Source organism: Mangifera indica, chromosome 11 (assembly GCF_011075055.1).
Source record: "Mangifera indica cultivar Alphonso chromosome 11, CATAS_Mindica_2.1, whole genome shotgun sequence".
NCBI lineage: Eukaryota > Viridiplantae > Streptophyta > Magnoliopsida > Sapindales > Anacardiaceae > Mangifera > Mangifera indica.
Genome location: NC_058147.1, coordinates 3,577,103 through 3,599,088, shown reverse-complemented (window position 1 = coordinate 3,599,088; position 21,986 = coordinate 3,577,103). Strand labels below are relative to the sequence as shown.

At 32.9% G+C, this 21,986-nt stretch overlaps 2 protein-coding genes across 6 annotated transcripts; one reads left to right on the top strand and one right to left on the bottom strand.

The window, feature by feature from the left end:
* The first annotated feature begins 1,457 nt into the window (after nucleotides 1-1,457).
* LOC123228982 lies at nucleotides 1,458-2,316 on the top strand. Its single transcript, XM_044654520.1, has one exon. The coding sequence runs from the start codon at nucleotides 1,693-1,695 to the stop codon at nucleotides 2,152-2,154; it is 462 nt and encodes a 153-aa protein (XP_044510455.1). The 5' UTR covers nucleotides 1,458-1,692; the 3' UTR covers nucleotides 2,155-2,316.
* Nucleotides 2,317-5,597: 3,281 nt separating this feature from the next.
* Nucleotides 5,598-21,371, bottom strand: LOC123228573 (calcium-transporting ATPase 3, endoplasmic reticulum-type-like). 5 transcript variants are annotated; one of them, XM_044653974.1, is made up of 34 exons: nucleotides 21,220-21,371; nucleotides 21,035-21,085; nucleotides 20,880-20,913; nucleotides 20,017-20,034; nucleotides 19,663-19,799; nucleotides 19,478-19,552; nucleotides 19,173-19,218; nucleotides 18,903-18,962; nucleotides 18,728-18,808; nucleotides 17,726-17,811; nucleotides 16,595-16,696; nucleotides 16,031-16,084; nucleotides 15,501-15,602; nucleotides 14,691-14,749; nucleotides 14,223-14,367; nucleotides 13,869-13,976; nucleotides 13,638-13,790; nucleotides 13,380-13,484; nucleotides 12,872-13,068; nucleotides 11,879-11,990; nucleotides 11,191-11,289; nucleotides 10,946-11,091; nucleotides 10,739-10,796; nucleotides 10,361-10,453; nucleotides 9,985-10,035; nucleotides 9,262-9,393; nucleotides 8,752-8,853; nucleotides 8,170-8,224; nucleotides 7,442-7,527; nucleotides 7,113-7,261; nucleotides 6,937-7,042; nucleotides 6,783-6,836; nucleotides 6,265-6,313; nucleotides 5,598-6,013 (listed from the first exon to the last, which is right to left on the bottom strand). In XM_044653974.1, the coding sequence occupies exons 1-34, from the start codon at nucleotides 21,250-21,252 to the stop codon at nucleotides 5,946-5,948; spliced, it is 3,006 nt and encodes a 1,001-aa protein (XP_044509909.1). In that variant the 5' UTR covers nucleotides 21,253-21,371; the 3' UTR covers nucleotides 5,598-5,945. The 5 variants fall into 5 exon arrangements, with proteins under 5 accessions (XP_044509909.1, XP_044509911.1, XP_044509913.1 ...); XM_044653976.1 differs by having other exon boundaries at nucleotides 20,017-20,023; nucleotides 21,220-21,309; XM_044653978.1 differs by lacking the exon at nucleotides 20,880-20,913 and having other exon boundaries at nucleotides 21,220-21,290.
* Nucleotides 21,372-21,986: the final 615 nt, after the last annotated feature.

Below are 21,986 nucleotides of genomic sequence, written 5' to 3'. Positions count from 1 at the left end.
TAAGAGCCGGGCCGGTTTCGGTATCCAAGGGCCCATGTACCCAGCCTACACTTGCCAACCGATTTGCAATAACAACGACTGATACAATGCACGGTGATCAGATTAGCATAACAATTTCCTTTGTCTAGAAGGCTTTTATCTCACCACTCATGCTTACTTTAAAAAGAAAGTTTTTATTTTTTATTTTTTTTAAAATTTGTATATAAGGTGAATAAATATATATTTAATTATTTTAACAATGAAAAAAATCCCTAATTTACCCTTTTTAATAATCCCAACTGTTTAGTACATGCATTCGACTGCAAACATCTTGTTTGAACATGTCACCAGGCAGATGATTGTTGTACCTTTCAAAATTACTCATTCAACAATCAACATTATTGACAATGCGCCAATTGATTTCTTCTAAGCTTATGCATGCTTTGACAATCATTTTTGAAAAAGTCATGCTGTGGTGCTCAAATGTCAACTACTCTTTGAATCGATCTTCATGCTCGGTCAGAGGCATCCAAGGGTCTCAGAATCAATCACCACAAAACTCACAAGATGACTTTAGCAGTAAAATAAAATTATTATAATTTAGTTTTAGATAGGATAAGCTAATGCTATATAAACCCTATCTTATAAATTCATATTTTTTAATATAAAATTTAAATCATATATTTTATATTTGATATCCTAATATATCATCACGTTTTATAGCCCTGATACTCATATAGTCTAGTTGTGCGTTAGCTCTTTACTAGAGCCAGACATATATTGTAAGCTGTCACCACTCGTATCTCATATCTTATACTTAAAATCCTAACATACCCTTATACCTTATATTTGAGATTCTAACATATCACAATGTTTCGTAGCCTCAACACTCATGCAAGCTGGTTGTGCGTTAACTCTTTGCTAGAGCTAGACAAACAATGTAAGTTGTCGTCACTTGTGTCTCATACCTTATATTCAAAATTCTAACATACTCTCATACTTTATATTTGAGATTCTAATATATTACTACACTTTATAACCCTAACACTCACGTGCACTGGTTGTGTGTTAACACTTTGTTAGAGCTAAATAAATACTGTACACTATTATCATCCGTATCACATTATTATAGTTGAAATATATGATAGTGAGTTTGATACAAAATAACATAAACAGTAAAAAATTACACTATAAAAATTTAATTATTAAAATTAGATAATATAAAATCATATAAATTTTATATTAAAAATTTATATTTTTTAATATGAGATTTAAATTTTATATTTTAGGTTCGAGATCCTGACACCTAATCATAAACACTGATTATGATTGTTCCCTGGAATATTGTGGGCTTGTAATTCCTGTGGCTTCAAAGTTAAGTCGTGAAATAATTATTGCAATTTACTTTATAATCTTTATTAGCTTCACATCACAATCATTCACACCGATTTAGCTCCGTCAACATATCCAGTCTTTGAATTTGAGCCTGCCTTTTTATTTTTATATCTACCACAACTACACATGTCGTTCTTATCTCTAACTTCCAAAAGCTTTTCACTTATTTTATTCCTGAGTGCCATCGTTTAAGAAGGCCATAACCCTCCTCCTCCATTTTCATACCTTCTACGCAACAACTTTGCAGCTTTGTTTTCTTTGTATCTCCGCATCTGCAATACGTTTTGTTCTCGTTGTTCAAACAAATAAAAGTGCAATATGAAAGGGAAAACCAAGCAAAGCAAGTTCATCCGGTTCATTCGCCTGCCGTTGACAGTTTTAGTGAAAGCTAGGGATTTTTATGTTCGGAGTTTGACAGAATATGCAGCAAAGGGCAATTACGGCAACGGCATGGCCTCTCAAGGAGGCCAATTCCCTTCACTGCCCAAGAGCTTCAGCGTCGGCGCATCAAGGTCTAACGACAGCGAAGATTACAGAGAGCTCATCAGAGCTGCCTCTGTGAGGAGCTTGGGCCACAGAAACGAAGTGGACTTACTGATACACCAACATTTAACGCAGTCGGCTGTTAATAGATCTAAAGAGTTCCCCAAGAGTAGCAGCGTTGGGATGAGATTCATGGGGAGAATTGAGGAGGAACAATCTTGTGATTTAGAAGACAGTGTCAAAGGGAATAAGACAGATAACAACAAGTTCACACGCAGCAGAACCGTCGCCGTTTGAAACACCACCAAGTCCAGTCCAGGGTTTTAATATTTTTGTAAGAAAAGACAACTGTTTTTACTCATTTGTTCTGTGTCTTTCAAATGTTTGTCATATTTTTCGGGACAAAAATATGTAACATAATTCAATTCAATTAAAAATGGTACTACCTGTTTCATCCCATAAGCGTTCTTCCGATCTCTTCCTCTTTCCCATCCCATCCATACAAAAATCTTAAAATGCTTCAAATTTTGGCCAAATAATTGTCACACCCAAGGCCTGAAGAAATGAAGTTTTCATTCTTTAATATTCAAAAAGACAAATTCTCACTATCATAGACGTAAGTTCTGTTTGATTTTTATTAAAATGATTATTTTAACCATATATTAAAATTGTTAATTTAAAAATTTATTATTCTTGAAAATATTAAAACTCTAAATAATCTTAAAATATTACGTTTTATTTAAATTTTTAATGTATAATTATTATTTTTTTTAAAACTATTAAAAATTTAAAAATTGAAAACACTTTAATTTTTTTTTGAATTTTAAAAACCAATTAAATATTTAATTAAAGCATTAAACATTTTTAAAAATTGTAGTTTACCGCAAATATATGTTATTTTGAAAAGAAAAAATATAATAAAAAATAATAGAATTTGTCAATAAAAATTAAATGATGGATGAAATTTTGATTTTTTAAAATTTAAAGAATGGGAATTTACCATTTTAACCAATATAGATGAGAAATGGACTTCTTGAGTAAAATTTACACTTGAAAAATCTTTGATGGAGTTTCGATAAGGCAATAACAATTAAGAATCTTAATTTAAGAGTAACTATTACTCAGGGGGCAAACCATCTTATAATTTAGGTGCCTGAGTTGATGTTGAGAGCGACTGCCGAACTAATTAATCATTAAACAACTCAATTAACCAAAGGTAAATAACTAATTAGCATTAATCCAATAATATTATTATAATAATGACAGCATTATATTTTAGACTAAGTAAGAATAATATTAATTAAGGTCTTCAAGGGCAAATACTAAGCATGATTCCAATGATGTCAGAAGAATATTAAAAAAAAAAAATGATATTATATTTTGAAGCAAGTAACAAGAATAATAATATAGTAATTACCACTAATCTTTTTGAAAAATAAAATCATAAATAATTAGAAACGGTGCCGGTTTCATTTGTTTAACTTTAGAATCTATATCTATGACGCATTCATTAATTACCAGATGTCAACTGCTTCCAATTAAAATTGAAATTTCGAACATAACGTTATGGCATGGGTTTACCTTTTCTTCCACGACGTGTGTTCATCCTTGCATTATGCCGACCTCTATATATTCAAAGTGATTGAAGAATTATTGACGAAGTGTTTGTTTGTTTTTTTTTTAAATGAGTTAATAGTATTATATATAATTTTATATATAAGTAATAATATATATTTTTAAATTAAAAATAAAATAATATTACTCATATAATAATATATATTGTTTATATTACTGGTTTTATATATTGTTTGAATACATAATTTTATTATTTATTTATTCAAAAAAAATAGAATTATGTTTCAATTATTTTTGGACTTCAAAAATATTTACCTTAAAGTCATGTGTACTCTTTTTTGACTTAATGAATCAGAAGGTTGTTGAAATCAAGTATTGTTTGATTTAAACTCGATTTGATAAAACAAGAGAAAAATTTAATCTCAAATTCATTGAGTTTTGCATTACTGATTAAAGCTCGAGCTTGAGAGAGAAATTTTAAATTTAAGCTTAGAATGAAATATTATTTTGAGCCGAGCTTGAGCTCTACTGTACTGGACTCCAAAATGTTTAGTTCGGCCATAGTTAGGTCCTCTTTGTCCCTCTGTTGAAAGCTTTTCGTTGCGTGAAACATTACACTGAAAATCCCCTTCACATTACCAAGTCATGTAACTTCAGAGAAGTCAAATCCCACGGCAAATTAAACGTGTTGACTAATTTCACTGAAATTGATGCCATCCTAGCTGGAAAATCACATCAAGAAGTTGACAAGCACTAATTCCTACAGACACATAATAAATATTGGCCATTACAAAGGAGGGTCTGTTATAAATATGATAAACAAATATGAAATGAGAAAGACTTGAAAGAAAGACAACATTATTTATTATTTAAGTGAATAATTGATAGGCGAGGAGAGGAAGAGTGTTTGTAAAATCCGGATGAAGAAGCGTGTACAGCCAATTGGAAAAGGGGAGGGTAGGCTCATAGAGTCAAATTCCATTGCCCCACAGCCAATAATGTCAGTCCGCCTCCAAATTTTCATTGCCCACTTCTCCTCTCCATTAAATGCATTCTCACCAAAGTCTCTAATTTAACCGCACGTGGTGGAAAATCCACCAGACATGCAACGGGGTCTACATTGTGTCACAAATTGTAAGAGAAATTAATAGTAGGTATCATTATCTACTCGACTACACATTATGATTAAATAACAAATAGTAAATTACATTTTATCTCTAATTCCTCACTCCTTACAACTCTTGTGAATTGAAAAAGCAAAACACCACGAGGAGGAGGAGGAGGAGGAGGTATATATGAACAGAAGAGGGAACCATTTCCATCAACAGTTGACCCTAGCTACTTGCTGGGAAAAACTTTTGTCGTTACCTTTAGACAACCATTTGCCTACCATAGCGATTCAAATTTCTTGAAAATTAGGTAGTGTTCTTGGTCCCCCATCATCGCAAGTTTTGTTTTATAATGGGGGCCAAGTTTTCATTTGCTCAAACAATTATTAAAATTAACAAATATAATAAAAATCTACTAGTACAAGAAACTAAGGATAGATTCAAAAACAAACTTGTTTAGACTCGAAAGGAGTTTAGCTCGAACAAGCCCGAGACAACGAACATAAACCTGAGCATGAACTGAAAAGTAAAATTAGAAGAAAACCCAAGCTCAAGTCCGAACCCGAACTATAATCGTGCTTAACTCACGAGCCAAACACAACTCGCTTGAACCCTTAGCAAACGATATCGTTTCCAATCCTATTTAAATATAGGACTGAATTCAAAGCAAATTTGTTTGGACTCGAAATGAGCTTAGCTCAAACAAGCCCGAACATGAGCTCGGGACAGCGAACATAAACCCAATCACGAACATGTGAGTGAGCAAGTTCGATGAACATGAATCCAAACCTTAAGCCCTGTTCGGACTCGGTTCGGCTCGTTTCCAGTCCTACAAGAAACACATGTTCTTATCTATTAGGATACTGTATGTTGAACTTCCAAAATAATTCCACTGTTTTGCCAAACTTAATTGATGCTGCAAACCCTAGACAAATCTAGACTTATGCAGATACCAAATGTGAATACGACACCAAATAAATAATGTTTCAACAAAAAAAAAAAAAAACTGGGTGCAGTGTCACTTCACACTTCTCAGGTTATCCTGTCCACACGGAATAAACGTGGAAAGCCCCAATCTGTATCATGTTTCATTCAAGCATGCTTATATTGTATAACGTACAACCTTCATAGAATACAAACTCATCATACAACAAATGAATAAATTGATTTGCAAAAGCCTCCATTTTTGCCCTCAATTAGAACGCCCTTATCAGATAAGATTACTTACAGGTTAAAGCAAAGTTAGTAGTACAAAACTTCCACAGTAAGCCTCTCAGAAAACTCCATCTCTGCAATGAGTAAAATAATCAATGACAGTTCTGTACTTTTTCACCGCGGTTACCGTGGAGTCTACTCCTCTGTAACTAGTTGTGTGGGTAAGTTTTGGACCATATAAGAACTCTTTTACTTTTCGTGCAATTCCTTTTTCGGAAGAATATCATGCCTCCTAAATCTCAATCTGAATCTAAAGCCTGCAATAAAGAAACATATGCGAATATTAAACCATTTCTCTTCTCTGAAGAAGCACGAATCTGTTATCGTTGAGATGGTGATGAGCATATTTCTTGGCCTTGCTGTTAGTTTGTAAGATACAATTTGGGAGCAAAACCTATTGATGCATTTGTTTTAAACACAATATGATGAAGTATAATATTAAATGGAAAACTCAAGCACTGAGTAAAGGGAAAAATAGCAACGAAAGATAAAATATCAAGAGATGTACCATGGGACTTTCTTGAGAATAACTTTAGAACCTCATCGATAAGAATAACCTACAGCCAATACACATGATAAATATTAAAATTATAGGACTTAGAAGAAAAAATGTTTAAGAAACATAAAGACATCAATTAGAAGATAAATGCAAATTTACAGCATTGAGTTATGCATGCCAGTTGAGAATTATTTATAACAAAATCTTAAGTATGCAATGGCCTTCTATTCAGAGTTCAAGAACACTCATTGAAAATTGGTTTACGACAAAATCATTTGAATTCTCTCAGCTTCCTGCTGTTTTCAACATTTATTGAAGGGAATCCAAGCTACTAGAGTACGGATGTTCACAAAGTATTGCAACTGTTTTCCAGCAATATAAAGTAAATTACAACATATTTAATCTTTTATCACATTATGAAAGCAGGATATACAATAGATACAGTACTAAGTATAGAAATCCCACAAAGTATAGCAATAACAGCCAAATTTCTTGAATAGTAAAATGGGCTTAAAGAAAATACGTACAGGAAATGAAAGATATAAAACAACTTTCCACTCAGCCCAAGATAATGGTGTTACCTGGAATACAAAATATTAAATAAAATCAGTTGCTTTGTGAAATGAGAGAAAATTTGAAATTGGCTTAATCATCTGCTGAGCTGGAGAGACAAAGCCTTACAGAGAAAAGAATAGATAGTGGCCTCACATACAAAATTAGTATGTGAAGAAGCATTGTCAAAATAATTGAAGCAACGAGCCATAAATTACTCCAAGGAGGGATGACCCTGAAATACATGCATGGTTTTAAAAGGCGTTGGGTTAATGTAATTCCTCTCATTGAAGAAGGATACTTACAACAAGGACTGATTTTCGCTGAGGTTATTCAGAGCATTAAACATCTCAACAACAACAAGCACTGTCATTGACACAGTTGAAGGATGTCGATCCTCAAATATACTGCACGGGTAAGTTGTTTCCCTTGTTGAGCAAGAGTCAAACTTCATCTGAAAAGAATAGTGAGATTAGAGTTCCAAAAGGAATATTTATGGGCTTGCATAAGCCCGTATGCTAAAAAATAAAGAACTAAAAGTATATTCGGTAATTGCAAATTTTAGAAGATCAGTAGTCTAGTCATGCACCAAGAAGAATTTTACCACTCATTTAAATAAAAAAGAGCTCCATACCAGTTCTGTGTATGGTAGTTTCGGACCACTATCAGAATAAACAAACCACCATATGAACCCCACAACAGTAGCAAGTCCAACATAAGCTGCATCAAATAATAAGCCATCCATGATACACTTATATTGGAATTTTGATGATTGTGCAATATTAAGCTCACAATTAACACAACAAAAATTGGAATAATGTCACATACTTGTCAGAAATTATTTCAGAGAACATGTTATATTAAAACATTATACAATGTTATTTAGATAGGACAGCCTGATACAAAATATATTGTGCGACTGTATTGACATTCTACATACTAAGAAAAATGAGATGAAAAGTTGATATACTTATGTTGTAGTTCATCTTGTTTCTCATATGTTCTTCTTTACTCTGTGTTTCATATAGAGAGCCATTTATTCAGGAAAGAGAGTCCTTCAGTTGCCTAGTATCTTTGGCTTTATGCAGAATAAGATATTCACCCAGAAGGAGCACAGTCAGGAAAAGGTAGGCCACTCTAGAGGACTAAATCAAATGAAGCGAGGTTTAAAATTATAATACAACAAACTACTGAGAGTTCACAAAAAGTCCATTATGTTGTTCCCAACAAAGGAAAAGATCCGTCTTTAGCAACAGTTGCAATTTTGGAAGTCATTGGAAAACCTCTAGTTTACAAAACAAAGCATCCCATATAATTCAGTAAGATAGAGTTCCAAATACTAGTTATGGCATTTGTAGATACCTCCAATTACCAAATAACGGAAGAACAACCATCCGGTAACCACTGCTTCGCTAACCTGTGGACATTTGAGTTGAGTTAAAAAAGTGGCAAAATATAAGAACATGAATTAGTGAAAAAGTGACATAACATGAGAACATGAACTTTCTTTTTGTTCATGTAAGAAAAATATCTAATATATATTTATAATAAGTAGAACATAGAACTAAATTTCACAGCTAACACCAAAAATTTCAGAAATAAGAATTGCGGTGCCAAAAGGATGTGTGCAACATTCTATCACCAAGTGCCAAGAATGCTGTAAACCATTTGCAATCACCAACAGAAGGACAATCATAAAGAAGACTACCATAAGAGGATTAAAAAAATAAAGTTACATCTTGATTATACATTTATCGATTAACAAAAGAGAAAAAGAACTACAAAATTAGCCACAAACATGTCAAGCTCAAATGAAATATTCAGAGTTGCACTCATCCTTGCAGCTTATAAACCACATAGAGGTCAGGGACAATGGAAAAGTAAAGGTTTGAAACTAGTGAAATAAAATGAGCCTTACCACAAATCCGGAAATTAAAGCAATACCTTACGAGGCTTGGCGTTCATGACATCAGAGTCTTGCTTATTAAAACCAATAGCTGTGGCAGGCAAACCATCAGTTACCAAGTTGACCCATAGCAGCTGGACCTGAAAATAGCATTAAAAAAAAGTTATATATTGGTGAGGCTGGAAAAAATCTTTACTAACACAATTTTTTAGGCCAGAAAAGAAATTTTAGGTAAACTGGAAAAAAATAAATTGGGTGATAGCCCTCAAGATGGATAAAATTAGCATCCTTTTACTCGTACAGCAGATCAAACTATTCCTTGCTGCCAGCTATAGAAACAATACACAGGTTATTATGTTAAGCATCTGATCTTGATTTGGATTGTGTTCTGGTTCAGGTTTTGGGAAATATGTTAATATACATGTTGCACTTGTTTATATATTATATTCACTTTAAGACAAATAATAATTGTTCCCCCCCACTACACTTAAAAAAGAATGATGGTCACACATGTTGAAACTCAAACTTTTCAAACTAACTAAACTCACAGGGGCAAGAGTATCAGGTATTCCAAGTACAGCTGCAACAAAAATACAAACTACTTCGCCAATATTAGAAGAAATCATGTATCTGATGAACTGCTTCGTGTTATTGTATATAGCCCTTCCTTCTGCAACAGCCTGCAAAGGAAAAACAGTTCAAGAAGTTAAATGGATATATATATATATATATATATATATATATATATATATATATATATATATATATATATATGTTGTAGTTATTCTTTAGTCAAGATGTCCTGATATATATTTTTGTTGGACAATACATATTCACTATTGGAATCATTTAATTTGGACTGAAATGATATATTACAGCTTAGATCCAATGGTGCATATGCATTGTCCTGATAAATTTATATCAGAATATCCTGACTAGAGAATTATTTTCTCTAGTCAGAATATCCTGACTATATATATATATATAGAGAGAGAGAGAGAGAGAGAGAGAGAGAGAGAGAGAGGGAGATATTTTTAGGTGTGGATGCCTTGATATTTTAAAGTGCAAACTACTGACAATTGGTCGCTAGCTTTATTTTGCATTTTGTTAAGCTAATGATTAGTTGAATGCCCTTGGTTTGCACCTTAAAAGTTTTAGGACATTTGCACCTAAGAATTACCATATATATATATATATATTGAGAGAGAGAGAGAGAGAGAGAAAGAGATATGGAAGCTCCTCCTGATAAAAATGAAGAAAAACTAGCATACCGCAACAATAGTAGCAAAGTTGTCATCAGCTAAAACCATATCTGAAGCACTCTGGAATTCAAAGGATAATGATGTAGTGAAAACCAGACTATTAAATGTGAACAATAAAGTTATCATTATGTTTAAGAATACTATGGGACTACAAAAGGCACTAGGTACTGTGAAAAACTAATGCATCTATAAATTCCAACAAAAAGTTAGAAAACATGTAACCCTGCTATTCATCAAAAGCTTTTCATGATAAAGAAGAGATTAAAACAAAGCCATAGGCTTTCCAGCAAGAGAATAGGAAAGAAGAAAATTGAAAGTGCATAGGGCCAAAAGAGGGTGGGAAAAATAAATTTTTATGACTCAAGCACCATGGTTAATATTTTACCTTTGCAACTGCTGTTCCAGATCCCATGGCAATTCCTATATCTGCTTTTTTCAGAGCAGGTGCATCATTCACACCATCACCAGTCATTGCAACCTAACATATTGATGTTGTGAGTGTTCGTTCAACAATGTCAGTTTACACTTAAAAAAAAGCTTATAGGTAGCTACAAAAGCCAATGCAACTCTTGGCCACATGACTAATTGGTTTATCCAACACCATATCAAGTTAATCTTTCTGTGACAGTTCATTTGAGAACAAATAATTCCATTTCTGGTAGCAACAAAAATATAAAAAAATATAACTCAACTGTATACAAAATCTCAAAACATCAAATTATCCAAATACAGAAATGATTTGATCAGAGAAGCACTGCAATACCACTTCATTCTGGTTCTGTAATGCCTCAACCAGCATTCTTTTATGAGAAGGTTCAACCCTAGAAAATTGTTAAAAAAGGAAAAGAAAAAACACACATCAACTTGATGAATTCAATATAAGCAATCAACTGAAAATTTGAAGTCCAACAAGATAATGGCATAGGATAAAATACAATTCTTAATCTGTTAACACAATTGACAAACATGCCTGCTGAAAAGTGCCATTCGTTGTAATGCCACAGTTTGCTGCATTGATGGAAGTTCTTCAAACTCTGAAGCAGTAAAGGAGTGACCAACATAATCTACTAAGTGATCAAAAGCACCTATCTTGCGACAAATTGATTCAGCTGTGGACTGAAGCAGTTGTTCTCACATTAAAAAGGCAAGAGTGAAGATGCAAAAACTGAAAATTCCCAAGAATCCTGAAAACGATCGACACTACTTTCAAGTTACCTTGTTATCCCCAGTGACGACTATAACACGTATACCAGCAGTCATGCATGAAAGCATAGCTTTTTTCACTTCTTCTCTCGGTGGATCTAGCATTCCAACCTTTAGAAATAAATTAAAGAAAAAATAAAAACAAAAAATTATGACAAATATATTAGCATAATATGAATAACTGAAGGACTAAATATTCCTTGTACACATTAATTCATTTTCTCATGGCATTGCTTTGGCTACTGCTCCAATATTTAACTATTATCAACCATCCAGGAAAAACAACCTAAATTGACACCTATCAGTTCAGTTCAAACTACCTACTAACAATTCACATAGTTATAAATAGTATCATACAGAGTTGACAAATTACAATTAATTTCTACGTTTAGATAAACTCCAAATAGCAGATTCCTCTGTCCTAACATATCTGACTTTCATGCATTTCAGGGAGACGATCAAATTCTATTCAAGTATATACACATATAAAAGAAAAAAGCAATAACAGAGGATGAAAAAGTTAAAGAGTAGTTCTGGGAAGTCATAAAAAATTATGCTTTGACTTTTTGAATGGACAAAAAACTTTTCGACATCCAAACATGCACAAAAATTTTGGGGACAAAAGGAGTCATAAGGGCATGACATAACTAATTTGCGATGCAATAGAATTTAGCATTGCATTTAGAACAAAAATGCATACCAACCCAATAAATGTAAGGTCATTCTCATTGTCATAGGAGAGACTTTGTTGACCGATGGGCATCTGTTTGAAGGCTAGAGCCAGGCACCTCAAAGTTTCTTTTCCTGCAAGACTGACAAATAAACATGCAGGTTCATATGAGATAAAAGAAAAGCCGAAAAATTGAACAAAACCTCACCAGAAGTAAAACTATATAAGATGACATGAAATAATGCACACATCACATTGATTGTCAAGAGTTAGTGTAGTTGCAATTATAAGTAGCAAAAAAATAATTAATAGATAAAATTCTGATGAATATAACAGATTGAAAATTGCACCTCATAAAATCTTAATTTGCTTTTTAGTGGCTGATGTAGGACAACTTTCCTAACAAAATTAGTATAAATAAGGGTGTTTGCTAGCCTAAGAGTTATTCAATAGTTTCCCTTCAAATTTTTAATAAAAGGGTTTATTTTTCACGAAAGCTACATGATAGATTTTCTTTTATCTTTTATCTTTTTTCACATTTCCACTTCATCAGTGGGTATACAGGAAAGTTCTAGATAACTGCTCATTAGCAGCTTCCAGTTGATATGATTCCCATTGAAAGTGGGATGTAAACCATCTTCAAAGCATATTGGGTATAGAACCCCGCCCTCCCCAAAAATGTAAATAAAAATTAAAATTCACCGTTTTTAGTTCTAATACTATGCATGGTTAATGCTTTCACCCCAAGAACCACAATCTACTAAATTGTTATCGATAATAGAACTAATCAATTGTTAATATTGTTTATTTTCAGCACCACTATAACTTTTTGATAGATCCAATTCAAACTCATGCCGTCCCATTAAGATAAAGATAGATTTCCAAGACAGGTTAATTTCTAGTGCAACCAGGCATCTCATGTACAGAATGTTGAAGATATTCAATAAGGAGGGGGGGGGGGGGGGGGTTATATCTGTTAAAAGAAAGTGGTGATGCGAGAAACAGAAAGTGAAGAAATCTAACCTGTTAAACCTAGACTCTAGTTCAGCTCGGATATTAGCAGTCATTGGAACAATGCTGCCATTGTCATTACAGAGGATATTTGTACATCTAGAAATGACACTTTCCGGAGCACCCTTTGAGAACATAATATCTGTCTGCTTATGGCTACAAAGAACACTCATCATTTTGCGATCACGGGAAAATTCCAAAACAGAAACCTGCAAAATAATCATATATTAGAAGTACGTATAGAGACAACAGGCTAGCACCCAAAAAAAAAATGATAAATTACAGATACATTATCCAATATTCAAGGTTCACTTTATGATTTCCTTCAAAATTGAATAAACTTCTTAAAATAAAAAATCAAGTTTGCTACAATCATAGGAGTCTGTTACAGACAAGCAGTAACTATAAACCCTTTTAATCTTCTCCACAGACAATATTGATCCTCAATACAATAATATGTTTACACACAACAAAGAAAAAGAGAAAACTATTCAAGCGACAATTCATTTTCAAAGCAAACCTTTTTAAATCGGTTTTCCCAGTAATGATTACAGTATGATGCACGCTCATGCTTACTAAGCATGTTCAAGGCAGATGGCATAGAATCAAAACCAGGAAGGCCAACCTGTAAAAATAGGAACATAAATAAATCTGAAGCCTAAAGTGAGTTATCAAACTACTAAGAATATTAAGATGGAAAGTAAAAGGAAGGAAAAAAAGAAAAGAAAATGACAGCAGTAATAATTACAACTTAGTATAGTTGAAGCACAGAACCTACCTTCTCTACCAGAACACGGAGAGCCACCTCTGTAGACTCACCAATCTTTTCATAGCTTCCTTTATCTGGATTATACTGTAACACAGACTCATTGCAAAGAGCTGAACACATAGCCATGTGAAGAAGGCAAGGCAACTGAGCAGGAATATCAAGCTGTAAAACAAAGACAATTGACTTAAGGGGCAACGCTCTCTGCAATACTAAGGGATGAAAAATCATTAAAATAAATACCTGCATCCCATTGCTGCCAAAGACAATTCCTTCTGGCGCATATGTAGTTCCGCTCACACCATATTCAGCAATAAGAGGACCTTCTTGTACAGAATGCACCACACATATCTGGGAAGACAAAGTATCAGGAAATAGAAACATCATTACGAAGCAGAGTGCAGTGTAATTATTGTCCAGCACCAAACCAAAAAATAAGGTCCAAGGTACATATTTAAAAATAAATTACCCGTATCTTCTTCTAAGTCCCTCTAAATTTATGGCAACCACCCACCATAATACAATTTCAAACAGTACATCAGATCAATAAGGACAAAACATATTTTAAAAAATATTTCTTTATTCTAAGATTATCACCTTTGAAACAGACATCATATTGGTTGTTAGAGTTCCAGTTTTGTCACTGCAAATTACAGTGGTGCAGCCTAAGGTCTCCACTGATGGCAAAGACCGTACTATAGCATTCAACCGCGCCATACGCTTTGTTCCAAGGGCCAAACACCTACATAAATAGAATGAAACCAAAAAAAAAAAAAACACTATGATGAACCAAAAACATGATAACTTTAAATAGTTCATATCTTCAGTATTTTTATTACATAAAAATAGTACCCAAGTTTACTACTGCAGGTTGGGATTAGAGGCTTCTTTACTAATTCCACAAGTTATCAAAACTACAGGGAAATCATACTCATTTTCACACCTTACATTATTTTCACCCAGAACTCATGTCACTGTCACAGAATTAAATTATGCAGATTCTTTTGGCAGTAAAATGACTACATAATTTTGTCATGTATAACCAGAAAGACTTATAACACTTACGTAGTAACAACAGCAGGAAGCCCTTCAGGAATTGCTGCAACTGCAAGAGCAACTGCAATCTAGGAATGTAAAAAGGGTTACTCTAAATTAATATATAAAAGATCTTAAAGATAAAAAAGAGGAGCTATCTAGATTCTCAACCAGATAGAACATTAAATTTGGAATTGAGGTAAAGCATGTGAAAAAAAAATGATTAATTAATATTAAAATGACCAAAAAGTTTAGACTAGCATGTTGCATCCAGAACATTCTCATTCCCAATAATCATACAAGCATCTCGCCACAGACATGGCCCCAATAAAATTACTTAAGCATGTTTAGAGAGGATCATGAATGCATCATTGCTGCACAATGTCCACAGGACTTACAGGGTTTTTCTAGATTTAACAAAACTAGGCTTTCACCTCATGCTCTTTTTTATTTTGTTGACATATCCAGTATGTACAGCAAAATCAAAGTCCTTGGCATCTTCCAATCATCAACCTTGTTTGTTGAAAAACTAAGGTTCAGAAATCTAAGTTACAAGAGCGTGTTATATTATCTTCAGGTTTAGACCAAGATCCAAACTATTAATCCTTCGTGTCATGTAGTAAAAGAGTCCAATTATTTGGCGAATCTAAACTTAAAGTGGAATTTAAGATATATCTTCTCTACATATATGCAAAAATATTTTTCAAAATACGATAACAAGGAAGCATCTAGCATGATGCTAAGCAAAAAATATTTTAGTAGATAAAAGGAACTTGAAAAGCACGAACTGCTATTATTCCGAAAAATAAAATAAAATAACACCCATCCATAGAACAGTACCTTGAAGTAATGAATTGCCCCACGCAAGAAGCCACCATGAGAAGGGTCACGGAAGTGACCAATGTTTACAATCCATACCAATACACAAATCCCCACAATAACCTGAAAACACAGCATATTCATAAGATGCATCACATAGCGAGATAGAAAGTAACAGCATTTTCCAGAAAAAAAAGTGAGTTTGAAGAATCTAAACACGTTAGGAGTTGGCAAGTAATATGTAGTGCCTCACACTGATGGGAAAACATCAAAAGAGAAAGGGAGAGAAGGGAGGATAAAATAAAATAAATAACACCACAAATCATTAGCCACCTAGAAAAAGTCATGTCAAAGTAATTTGAAGTGCATCAAACTGACAATACAATATTAAGTAATTTCACAAATCATTAACCAACTAAAATTTTATTCCCTTACTTCCACCTTTAAGTTCCAGTGGAATTGAGGACAATCCTTCAGCATGGATTTATAGGCCATGAGCCCACTAACATATCTATGTAAATAAAGGAATAGGACAGACAATTAGCAATTACCTTAGCCAAAAAGGTACCAAACTCATCCAGCTTCTTCTTTAATGGTGTCGCTTCCTGCAACCACCAGTGAATATTAGCATTTAGAATATATAAATAGACAGCAAAGCTCTGATGGAGCTCTTTCTCTTTTTTATGAGTTCTAGACAATTTTTAAACACTATCATGAGAAAAAAATAGATGCTCAAGTAACTGTATCACAGAACAATTACAAAATTGGGAACAGGCCCCTTCCATGCAGTCAAGATAAGGTTTCCTGAAAAAGGGCCTAAGCCACAGTACATATGACCGACACACAACCCATCAAAACTCCAAGTATGCATCTCAAATGTTGGAATGCAATAGAATCAGAGCCATATAAATTTTTCTGATTCAACTATATGTAGAATAAATTTGAAAATTTAGTGGCAATGCTGAATGACAATCAACAGAAAAAAAAAAAATACAGACAAGAAATTTGAAAATTGAAAATGATGGACAATGATCATCAATGAATAATGAATATCTATTGAAAAGAAATTTGCAACAGATAAGATACAAATGAAACTGAAAATTAGTAACGCTTACATCTTCTGTTTGCAACATTGAATCACGTATGCTGCCCATGGCAGTGTTAGCACCAACCCCAACTACAATAGCTCTTGCTCTACCCGCAACCACTACGGTACCCTGGCAGTCAAAAAGACTTAAAATACATTGGAACTTGTTTGATGCTAATTAATACTAAAAGAAGAAAAGTTATATATAAGGCTCTGAAGAAAGAAACAGACAAACAAGGAAAAAGAATTCCCATTTAAGGCATAAAAGTACTTGAAGTCTCACTGTCTGATCTGAGGTCAACAATATAAACTCTTTACTTGAAAAAATTAATTAAAGAATTAAATAATTTTTAATGCATCACCTATATATATGGACAAGAAATGAATTTACAGAGTCATAAAATTAAGATGCCCTAAAATATAAAAATAAGTATACTTTGTCTAACCAAAATATGGACACTGGATTTCCAAGCAGAAAGTTGACAACAGTATCCAATTACTCCAGCTTCCAATGTCAAATGAAATTAACTACTAAGTTAACCGCAGAGAGGCAGGTTGAAATACTTAGTCCAATGGTCCATGCATATCGCATGAAAGGTTTTCATGTCCAAGAATAATTGTAGATCATAGAATTTTCACTTCAATAATAAATGATGTGCTTTCTTAAATTTTTTTAGGGTTTGAAATGCAATATAAAACCACATAGCAAGAGAAGGTGCATCCACTGGAAAAAAGGAATTAGTTCCTTTAGCATGACCCTATGGTGACTCTAATCACATCTATTCTAAGTAAGTAACAAAAATCTTGGGCATTTTTGGTTCATGATTCCCAATCAAGTTTTAAATACTAGGATACATTTCGAAAATGTGGATCATTTTTCTAAGTATTTTCAAATTTAAAAAAATCCTAAACTTGCTTATTAAATCTAGAATTTTATTTATGAAATTCAGAAACTATTTTATAAAGAAGCAAAAATTACTTCTTCTTTCTCTTGATTTTGGGTTCAGGATTGGGTCAATACTCATTTCTGATCAGACCCCGATTAAACCCAATTTCTGATCAAATTTGATTGGCAAAACAAAAATTCACTTAATCCCTTGTATACACAATGATATTATTTAAGTCCAAATATTGACTACAACAGCATAAAAGATTTTACCGAGAAAAGAATATTTGTCTTATCTTGGTACACAGCATTTGTCGCCATGGTGGACTCAAGTTCTTTTTGCACAGAGAAGCTCTCCCCTACCATCAATAAAACATGATTAGGAGTTGAACTAAAATTTTATGTGCTAATTATAATGCACTGATCATAAAAAGTGTAGATGGTGCCTAAATTTAATCCCACATTTTTTCATTCTTTGATTACTATTGATACGAGGGAGACCAACTAGCAAAGTCTTCAGCACACAAAGCTTAAACAAACATTTAGTGCAATAAAATCCCCATGTATAGCACAGATTAAGAATTAATTTAAAAACAAAAGGCAGGTAATAATTACTTTGAATTTTTGCTAACAGATATATAATGCACCACTTTTTTTCACTTACATTCACCAAATAAATTCAGTTATTAAAAGTGTATGCCTATACCTAAACTGTACTGCAATAACTGTTCAAGTTGATAGTAGTTAGTATTTGAGATAGTCATGCTTTGGATACGGCAATGACCCTATTAAATATCGCATATGCCAGTGATTACAAATAAATAATTGCAAGACAATACCTTACAAAGATTCCCCAGTCTTGATATTTATGATAGATATACAAACATATACAGAAACATAAGTTCTGGAAAATGCAGGCAGAGGCAACTCATTTTCACTAGTCCATCAATAAAGCTTATTGTACAACTTGTAATTGAACAATCTGACACATGAATTCAGTAAAGTAACAAAGGTCAAAAAGAGTTCAGTTCCGAATTGACCAAAGTTGAGGAAGCAGAAGGCTTGCACACAAAATGGACCTCAATTGTTGTGTAAACATGATGCATATAACTTTTTATCTAAGATATTCAGCTAGTTAACCCCTAAAAGCCATACTTTCTATCTTTATTAACTTAGTTCAAGTATCGATACCTGATTTTGCAAAGATCAACTCAATACTAAAATTCATCATTGACAAACAAGTCTACTTTTAAGATTTGATAAGAGAAGGCATACCTGTAAGAATTGCTTGATCAACCCGCAATTGATTACTTAGCATTTCAATCATTCTCAAATCAGCTGGAATCTTGCATCCCACTATTAACTCACAAAAGGAGACCTCTTTAAGATCTTTCTGAACAATTTACAAATATTAATAAATTTTTATATAAAAAGCATATCACCAACTTACCATTAACTTCTACAACATCCCCAGGCACCAGCTCTGTTGCTGGAAGAATGGAGAAACAACCTGCGATAATAGTTTACATGTAAACTATGTATAGCTAAAATGACACAAGTTCTCTCATTCAGTTTAGACAAACATTCCTTTTATAGGAAAATGAAATAAATTCTAATAAAAGATAAAAAGATTGAGATCCCCCAGTCCACTGTAAATACTTTATCCAGAATTGGTAAAAATAAATTAATGATTTGATTTTTTTTCAAATTTTTAGTTTACCATTTCGCTGGACAGTTGCAATATCTGCTTGGTAGGCCCGTAATTCCTACACAATGAAATTGAGAAACAACTGTCAAGATAGCTGAAGCTATGTAGACTCACCCTCCATCCATTATAAATGGCATACTTCAACCAAGTCCAGGAAGACTTACATAAACTCAAAGAAAGGCACTTTTTGACATTAGTGAGCAAGCAAAAACTTATATGTAGAAAGCTCAATTAAAGCAGAAAAGATCCACTTGTAGCCTAAACTAGAAATCTGCACAATTTCATGGGAGCCGCCCTCAAAATACTTTAGAACTTACCTCAAGAGCCTTTTCAGCATTAGTTTCTGTAATTACACCAACTGCTGCATTGGCAGCCAATATCAACATGATCACCTGTTAAGGTAACAAATCATAGAGTTAGCCAATACATTTAAAATTTAAATTGAAAATTGTGTATTAAAGAAAAATATGGGGAAAAACAAGCACTGCCAAGCAGATCGTACAGAAGGCTCCAGAAAAGCCGTTAATCCAGTCTCTCCATTAATCAAAGCCAAAACAAAAGAAACAACAGCTGCAGCAATTAATATCTTCACAAGCAAATCATCAAACTGTTTCAACACAAGTTTCCAGAAGGGAGTCCCTGTATTCAAGGGTCAAACACAAAAGGTTCAAACTATAAAATAACCAATTACAGCCAGATTTTGATAGGTTAGAAAGTAGAAACACGTAACTTGTTATTGTTTAAATTTATATATATATATAAAAGAGAAATAGAAGTCTTCACGCACAAACATGTAACGAAACCAATAAAAAGACTATCAAAAAAGGAGTAAGCAAGGTGTATGCCATTTACTTACTTTTTTCCTGAGGCAGCACTGCAGAGCGTAAGAGAAGGATGCAATTAAAGAAGAAAAAGACGTTAGAAGAAATTATTCAGAAAAATACATTAGAAGAACATATTTTGAAATGAGTATCAGATCTCATAACTTAACCTAACTAAGCAATTACAGCAGAACTAACTCACAACAATACTAAGATACATCACCATAACTTTGAATGAGATTTTATTGTCATTTTATAATCACCATTGATAATATCACAAAATGCATGAATATTAACATTTATTTATATAGAATACATAGATTTCTGCATAGACAGATCCTACAAAGTAACTACTGATCACCTGTACAAATCAAGTGGGCCGCTCTATGATTTCCAACTAGAAGATCCAACATCAAAAGAACAAAGATGATAGAAAAAATAAAATAAAAACAAAAACGCACACATGCAATTGCTTGGAGAAATATAGCACATAACCACAGAGTGAATGATTGAAAGCAACAGCATATCAATAACTAACTTGTCAATTTCCATGCTTAAACTTCCCAAATTTGTTGTGGTTCTCGTCAGTTGCTCACAAATCACAATGTAACAAAATTTTCAATGTCAATAAACATATATAGAGAATTGAGTCGAGCAAAGCAAGAAAATAGCTATCGCTTAGGCAGCCTCAAGTATTGAAAAAATTAATATTTATCTTCCCTGGTTTTGGAGAAGCACTACTTACTATAGTTGCTAAGCATCTATGATATATGTCATCAAACACAAGACCAAATAAAACGAAGACACAAAGAAGAAACTGAAAACAGAGTAGAAATGTTTGTGCTCGCGTTTCTTGTTCGTAAACTACTACAGGAAACCAATAACACAGAGCACGCACCATTTTTACCGTAAACTCTGGCATATTGTGCCACCTGCAAAGAAGAAATATTATCTAACGTCTATCGCGACCAGTAGTAGCTAAATTCAAACTAAACCGCAGCTAATAAACAAGCAATTCAGTAAAACGCCAGGTTCGGAAAAATTCGCGCGTACCTGAGAATCGGTGAGTCCTTTAGCAGGGTCCACTCCGAAATAATCCGATACCTAGAAACACAAATAGAGAGTACAAACAATATTAAAAAAATTCAAATGTTAGCCAAAAACAGGAAACAAATGCAAAAGTCAAATATTATTGAAATTAATTTTCAAATGCAAATTTCGAGAGGGAAGTGAATGACCTCAGATACAGATCTGGCGTACGCGTCTTCCATTAGAAATTAAAATTTTGGATCGAAGAAGAAAGATTCTGTTCTAGTAGATTTTCACAGAAGCTACTGGGTTTCCATTCTATTAATCTTCGTTCTAACTATTTAAATTCATGAGATCTATATAAAAACGATAAAACTATGTGTACTTATTTTGGATACACAAATATATATATATTTATATGTGTCATCATATAATTAAATGATTTTGAATTAAAAATAAAATAATAATCAATTATATAATAATACATATAAGTATGTATATATTTATGTACTCAAAATAGATACACATAGTATTATTCAAATAAAAAAACTGTGGGAGTTGTGGCTGTATTGTGGCACCAAAACGTTACACTCAAGCAACGTCACAATGGGCCGCGTTAGAATTTGGGTTTTAAATAGATTTGACGGTCCAAGTTCCACCTGAGCCCATATATATTGGCAACCTCTTACTTTTTTGAATTTTGACAACTGAAAAAATGATATATTTTAATATTATAATTTTGACAGATTTTACTCTTCATCCCACTTTTAATTAATTTTAAAAACTTTTGAATTTAAACTAAATAAAATTGAATTAGTTTGGATAATTAAATTGTTTTGTCACATGTAAAATTTGAGTGGAATGTAATTATATGTAATAATATTTATTTTTTATTTGTTTTAAAGTTATTTAATCACGTGTTATGATATTATGAATAAGTAAATAATAATTATAATAAAAATAAAATTATTTTACT